Raw genomic sequence first — 7,740 nt, forward strand, 5'->3', positions numbered from 1 at the left:
GTACTCAAATAACAAATCTCTGTGGAACGATATCTTTACTTTACTACTTGAACGACCCATATACTTGCGGAATACACAACCAATTAGCAGTGGAAATAAATTTTTGTGAGGAAGGCTTAAGGGATGAAACCTGTTCAGAATCAAATGTCATATGATCCGTAGCTCCGGAATCAATTATCCATGCACTATTAGAAACAAGTGCAGATGAATTTAAAACCTTACCACCATTACCTCTCGTTGCTACAAAGGCTGTTGATTTTAATTGCAACAGTGGAGGTTTTGCTTGCAGGTGCCCCAGCAGGAGAAGCTTTGCTTGCATTTCTCTTTCTTGAATCACGGTTATGATCCCACAATTTTGGGTATCCCACAATTTCAAAGCAGCGATCTTTTGTGTGCCCTGGTTGATCATAGTGTGTACACTTATAAGTGGATTTGTTGATACCTATAGAAGTCCTAGACTTTGTTCGATCTTGTTGGTTTTGAGAGGACCGGTTTTGATTTGATCTGTTTCTGCTAACCATGGCTGCCACTTCAGACTTTTCAAGTTCTCCATTCATTATTGCATGTCGGATAGATTCACAACGGACCATCGAGTAACATTCTTCTAATTTTGGAACAGGATCCTTTCTTAAGATTTCACCATGAATCTGTTCGAATTATCTATCTAAACCAGCGAGAAAGATGTACACCCTTTGCTGTTGAATAGACTTGCAGTAAGAAGCGACATCATTCTCACTTTCTATAATCACCTTGTCATGATGATCCAATTCAATGAAAATTTCAATTAATTCTCCATAATAGACACAGAGAGATCTACCATTTTGTTTGGCAGAAAAGGCCCTCTGATTTAAAGTGAAGACTTGTAGTTCATCCGCTCCATCATAAAAGGCTTTTGACAGAGCTCTCCAAATATCCCGAGCAATGGGTAGGAGAATATATCGCTTCATAATCTCTGAAGACATAGACATCAAAAGCCATCTCTTAACTTTTTGATTGTCTGTGTAACACTTTTCATATCCTTCATCTTTTTCAGTAGATAGTTGTGTATTCCCACGAATAAATGAGAGTTTTTCTCTTTCAGCAATATGCATCTCTATAATTTGAGACCACATATCATAATTTGTTTCATTCAAAATGATCCCTGCATTGAAAGATGAACTTTCATATTGAATGACAATTGGAGCAGACTTGGCTCCAGAGGTTTCAGCATTTGGTTTGCTCATGGTTCTATGTCGGACCAAGCTTTGATACCAAGTTCAAAAAAAGGCAGTAATAATTTTTTTATATACTGATCAAAATCCAAGTATCTGTACATATATATATATAGCTAAGTTACAAGAATTGGTAGGAGCTAATTTTTAGCTATTGACCCTACAATCAGGGACTCAAATTGCAAATTCCTATTTTACAAAGATTACTAAAAACAAGCCAATAGATCCCTAAAATCAAGCGCTAAAATCAAGCATAAATTATCTCTACAGAACCCAACAGCAATTATAGAAAACAGTTCATTCCAAAGCTGTACTGGATGAGAATGTTCATGTTGGATCAGGAGCCGTTATTGGACCTGCTGTTACTGTTGGTCAATCTACAAAGATAGGGTATGATATCTTCTTTCTGCGAAAAAGGATCTTTACAGCCACACCCGTGTTTAGTTTACAGTTACTAGTTTTAGTTGTAAATAGAAATTGTGTTTTATATTGACATGAATACATTTGAACAGATTTGCAAAGAATTAACGAGGTGATATATTTGAAAGAGTTACCGCATTATCAGAACAGAATTTTGGATGTGAAGATGAAGCTGATCCTGCAACAAATACAGGTTTTGTAGGCTGAGGAAATGTTGCTATTTCGCTTCCCAACATAACAACAACAGATGACATTGTAGGTCTCTGTGCTGGGTCGTCTTGTACACACAACAATCCAATGTGGATGTACTTCAAGACCTCAGGTGCCGCCACATTTGACTTCGCAAGTAATGAGTCTATTAACTCCATTCCTTGCCCTTTAGACCACATCTTCCATGCCTGGAATATATTATATGAAGTTATCAATTAATAATGACATGGTTTTGTGTTAATAATTCTTTCACTGAAGATAGAGTGATGGGAACGTACAAAAGTGGGGAGACTTTCTCCCTTTTCTGAAAAGTAAAAGCGATCATTCCTTTTTCCACTAATTATCTCTAATAGGAGAACTCCAAAGCTGTAAACATCAGATTTTACCGAAAACAATCCTTCCGTAGCATATTCTGGAGCCAAGTATCCACTGTTTGAAATACAAAAATAATTAGAATGCAAATGTATTTGAAAAGGAAGATAAAAGGGGTGGTGGAATGAATTTGGATACTTACTATGTTCCAACAATTCTATCTGTAAGCTCTTTGCTTTCATTTCCAAAAAAAATCATTGCCATTCCAAAATCTGATATCTTCGGATTCATCTCATAATCAAGTAGAATATTACTAGCTTTAAGATCTCTATGAATAATTTTAAATCGAGAATCTTCGTGTAAATATAGGAGGCCTCTAGCAACTCCATTAATAATGGTAAGACGTCTTTTATAATTAAGTTGCACACTCGTACTTGTATCTGAGAAAGGAAAGATCCATAGGAATAGGATTACAAATTTGTCAGTTTTCTATCTTATTACAAGAAGGCATAAAGTATAGCATGCAAAGAACAGTAGTCAAATTATTACCAAAAAGAAAGACATCAAGGCTTTTGTTGGGCATGTACTCATAGACGAGCAACTTTTCATTTTGCTCTAAGCAATATCCCAGAAGTCTGACAAGATTTCTGTGTTGCAATTTCGCAATTAATGTGACTTCGTTCATGAATTCTTGGTGTCCTTGACCGGAAGTTCTCGATAGCCTCTTAACTGCAATTTCTTTGCCACCTTCTAATTTACCCTGAAAATGCTTAAAATTTTGAGAAAATACATATACCTTTGATACTATGTATATATTATTTTCAACTTAAATAACAAATTCCTTGACCTTTAATATACTATGAAAAACCATATATGATGTTGAGTTAGAGTGGCTCATATTAGGAATACGAAAGTTGTGTGCGGAGGGATGAGATACATGAGTTAATTGACATGTGGAATTATTACAACTAAGTTACAATTGTTAATATATACTTAATATTTTATAGTATTGTTTTTCAATATTAATCTTCTTAGTTCTCACCCTGTACACTGCACCAAATCCCCCTTCACCTAGCTTGTTACCGTCTGAGAAGTTATTTGTTGCAGCTTCAATTATACTCAAACTAAAATTTGATGAGTAATCCATTGTTGAAAGTTCACTGCAAGCTACACAACCGAATTGTGGGTGTTAATACTTTGAGGTTAATTAGCAATAATGTCACAATTTTAAAGCATTAATTATATATAAAGTAAAATATCATAAATGAGGGGTGTGTATATTTACCAGTTTTTTCATTTATAGCATCCTTCTTCACTTTTTTTGACATCTTAAAGAACAAGTAGATTGATAAGGAAACCAACGCGGAAATGACAGTTGAAGTAACAATAGCCACAATTTGTCGCCATTTATCTGCAATACCATATGCATATCCAATGAAAAAACAAAGAAAAAAATTGAAAGGAGATAATTAAAATTAAACAGGAAAAAAATAAATCTATTTGGAATTTGTAATAATAAATTTTATTCTATCATGCGCCTAAGCTAATGAAAGTGATATGTTTCACTGGCTGAAGTTACAACAGTTTTGATCTGAGGTGAGGTTATGGGTTCAATATATACCAAAATAATAATAATAATAATAATAATAATAATAATAATTTCTATTTTCTTTTCATAATTAACATCCTGTTTATAAATAAATAAATTTTATCACAATAATACTAAAATTGTGGAATTTTGAATTAAATTTCAATCATAATTAAATAAAAAAAAATATTTTTAAAATTATTCTTCATATGTCTAATGAAATTTCAATTAAATTAAAATTGCGTTGACAATAAGTTCCCTGAATATATCATTTGTTTCTATTTTAGTAATAATATACACTTTAAAAATATTTCTTTTCTCTTTTTTTTTTCTTTAAATATGATAATAAACTATGTATACCAAGATATTTGTAAAAAAGCAAGAATCCCAACCCAACTATAGGATACACCTAATCGTAGATTATGGAGAAATTGTAACATACATTCGTAATAGTATTTTTTTCACTCATATAAATGTGGAATTATATTCTAATCAATAAAAGCGTCTACATAATTAAGTATGTTTGTGTAGTTACCTTTTGGACTGCTGGTGTAGAATGGGTATTTCTCATACCTAACAAAGCAATTGGGCATCAGAATTCTACAGCCAATTTTTCCCCAGCAATGGTTGCCAAGACTTAAAATAGCTTTATAAAGACACTTGCGACAATCATCTGCAGAGATATCTGGAGTGCACTGTGCAAATCTGTAGATTGGATTTCCTTGGAATTTGGCGTCTGTAGTTGCATATTTAGCTACAGATGATTTCCTATAACGTCGGACCACCTTAGACACCATATTGTTCATTGTTTTGTTCAACACATCCATGAAGCCATTTGGTTCTTTGTTATTCTCTCCATTTGCCTCATGAAGGAAAGGCTCATATTCCATAATGGAGAAGAAAGATTTGTTGGAGTAACGTATCATACACTGGTCGTACCAAATGATGGCTTCTTTCTTCCCAGGGCATATCTGGGTAATAATTTCAGTGACGGTATCCACACATTCTTGACACTCCTGGGGACTGAGATCTCCTCTGCAGAGAAAGCTGCCATAGACTTTGGCTCCGGAAGTATTGCCTGCAGAGGAATTGTAGAACCCATTTTCTCTGGTAGCATTTGATTTTGACCGAAGTGAAGAAAGGACAGAATCAAGATTAATATGGTACGTACTATTTGGGGTGAAAGTGGTATTGCTGCAGTTGTGTTTGCTCGGGGTTAAGACAGCTTCGGTTCCGTGGCTTAGAATGCCAAGAATAACAAAAAATACAGAAAGTGATCGTGACATTGTTATGAAAGCTTCCATCTTTCTTAATGATTCTGGGATTTTTCTTATCGTATATGAGAGGAACTTGATTTTAGTTCATGGCTTGCAACTTGACTCTTTATTTATTTATTTTTTTGAGGGTCAAACACAAATATCTGACCATTATTCCGGTTGTAATCTGTCCATTATCTTCTTTTTTATTTATTTATTTATTTAACTTTGACTGTAATCTTATAAAGGCATCTTTAATATCTATGGACATGGTTTAATTTTTCTTTTTTATTAAATTTTTTCTTGACTTCTGATTAATAAAATTTGACTTATATAAAAAAAAATTTTTTTATTATCTTTAATGATAAATGATAAAAATAAAGAAATTTTTATCTAAATTCAATTAACTTAAGATATAAGTAGTTAAATTTATATAATTATTTAATAAATAAATTTTATTATATATTTTATGTGTATTGAATACATTATAAATCTAGTTAAAAAGAAAAAAGATAAAAATAATAAAAAAAAATATATTTATTATGAGTGGAGCAGGTCCATTTTCCACGGCCAACGAAGCTGCGGATGCCAAAAAATACGGAAAGTGATGGCGATGGAAGATTCTACCTTTCATTAAGGTTGTGTTTGCATCGAAAGAAAATAAAGGAGGTTTGAAAATTTGATAGGAAAATTATTTTATTTTTTATTTATTTATATTTGATTAGAGAAGAAAATAAAGAGAAAATAAATGTTTTCTCTTTAAATTGGGAGAAAAGTAGAAAATAAATATTTAAAATTATAAAAATATTTTTATATTTTTTAGGTTCTTTTTGAATATTTAAGAATAACATTATAATTTTATTCTTTAAAAAAAATAATTTTCTTTTTAATATTTTTTCATCTAATCTAAATATAAAATAAAAAAATTATTTTACCCTTTAATCGTTATATTCTTTTATTTTTCTTTCATTATTTTCTTTTTTATTATCCAAACATAATGGCTTTGGTGTTTTTTTTTCTTACGGTATACATTGATTTTAGTTCATTTCTTCGTGCAGAATAGTAAAAGATATACATTTCAATAATTAAAAAAAATATATATCAAAACTAAAAATCAAAATTACAAATCAAATTGAGTCAACTCACTGCTTTTAAAATTCAAAAAGGAACAAATTTAAGCCATTTGCGTCGACTTTCGGTTTAACCAAAGATCGAAATTCTAATTAATTAAAATTTTTAATTTTTTTAAAATAATAATATTAAATAAAATCAAAATTATATAATGCACACTCTTAATTATAATAATAAATGAAGAATATAAAATAATTAGCATTTACCTATGCATTGTGTAGATATATTTTATTTTTTAAAAATAGGATAAATAATAAAAATATAGTATTTAAATTTAAAAAAAATATTTTAAATGTAAAAAAATTTTAAATTTCGACATCATACCTTGTAAATATTTGTAGAAACTTTTGTTTACTATCTCCACATATGTTTTTTATTATAACTTTCAAGATGATATGATGGAGATTTATAATGATTTTAAATTTATATTAACTTTTTTTGCTATTAAAATTTAATAAAATTATTTTTAAATAGTAATTTTACATGGTATTTATTCATAAATATAAACTTTGTGACTATGGCTTTTTATAGGCCATTGTTATATTCATTAATTATTTTCATTTTACTTATTATTAGTCCATTTATCTTACTATATCATGATTTAGTTTTATATTGTTACCTTATTTATAATTTAATTCTATAATATTTATTTAGATGTTATTTTAAAAATTAAAAAATTGAAAAGTCACATTAATAAGTGATTATTGATAATAATATGACCATAAAAATTTAGTAAGACCAATAAATTATATATATACATGCACATATATAAATATATAAAAAAAAACTTAATATCCTAAAAAGTCACATTATCAAAGCTAATAAATTTTATTTAATATATACATATAAATCATTATTAATAATAAAAATAATAAAATGTTATGCATCATATATTAAATAATAATAATAATAAAAGTGAAATTAATAATAAAAAAAAAAAGAATATCACTTGTTATCTTTGAGTGAACCTATATTGGTAATCATCTTTGTTATATCTAGGTAGATATAGATATGTGGATATAGACAGTAATTTTCGTGGGTTATATGGCTAATAATTAAGGGTTTACAATTACCGTTGGGTTGCCCTATCAATTAAGAAATAAGATTGTCGAGCACGCAACCTAATAGAGGAATGTTGTTAATTCCAAGTTGGAAAATTGACTAAGATATCCAACCATCTTTCATCAGGCAAAGGTCCAAGTCAATGGTAAGGAACATAGCTAATATTTTCCAACTTATATGGGACCTACCTCTACCTGAAATTTCCAAGCATCTAGAAAAAATTGAAAAACTTATTAGGTATTTAGAAATATTTTTTTTATTTACATAAATATAAATTTTATTTTTTAAAATTTATTAAAATATATATATGTGTGTATAAAGAATATTAAAATTTTATGTAATGAATATACATAGGAAATTTAATGCAAGAAGTAAAATACCTACTCCCTTACCAAATTAGCAAGTCATTATATTCTCAGCAGTATGATGAATAAATTACATAATCTTAAACAATATTTTATTTTTTTATTATTTAATTTTTAATAAATCAACAATTAGTTTTAATATTATCATTAAGTTAGATAAATTATATGTATTCTCCTTCTCTTTT

The 7,740-nt window shown here is 29.2% G+C and overlaps 1 protein-coding gene across 2 annotated transcripts; it reads right to left on the reverse strand.

Annotated features, from left to right (window-relative positions):
• Positions 1 to 1,345: 1,345 nt before the first annotated feature.
• On the reverse strand, positions 1,346 to 5,147 carry LOC110657435 (cysteine-rich receptor-like protein kinase 44). Of its 2 annotated transcripts, XM_058140830.1 has the most exons (7): positions 4,277 to 5,144; positions 3,439 to 3,564; positions 3,196 to 3,320; positions 2,703 to 2,913; positions 2,356 to 2,593; positions 2,120 to 2,270; positions 1,346 to 2,029 (listed from the first exon to the last, which is right to left on the reverse strand). In XM_058140830.1, exons 1-7 carry the CDS (start codon positions 5,043 to 5,045, stop codon positions 1,736 to 1,738), a joined length of 1,914 nt encoding a protein of 637 aa, XP_057996813.1. In that variant the 5' UTR covers positions 5,046 to 5,144; the 3' UTR covers positions 1,346 to 1,735. The 2 variants fall into 2 exon arrangements, with proteins under 2 accessions (XP_057996813.1, XP_057996814.1); XM_058140831.1 differs by lacking the exon at positions 3,439 to 3,564 and having other exon boundaries at positions 4,277 to 5,147.
• Between the last annotated feature and the right edge of the window lie 2,593 nt (positions 5,148 to 7,740).

The sequence above is a fragment of the Hevea brasiliensis genome, chromosome 18 (genome assembly GCF_030052815.1).
Source record: "Hevea brasiliensis isolate MT/VB/25A 57/8 chromosome 18, ASM3005281v1, whole genome shotgun sequence".
Taxonomy (NCBI): domain Eukaryota; kingdom Viridiplantae; phylum Streptophyta; class Magnoliopsida; order Malpighiales; family Euphorbiaceae; genus Hevea; species Hevea brasiliensis.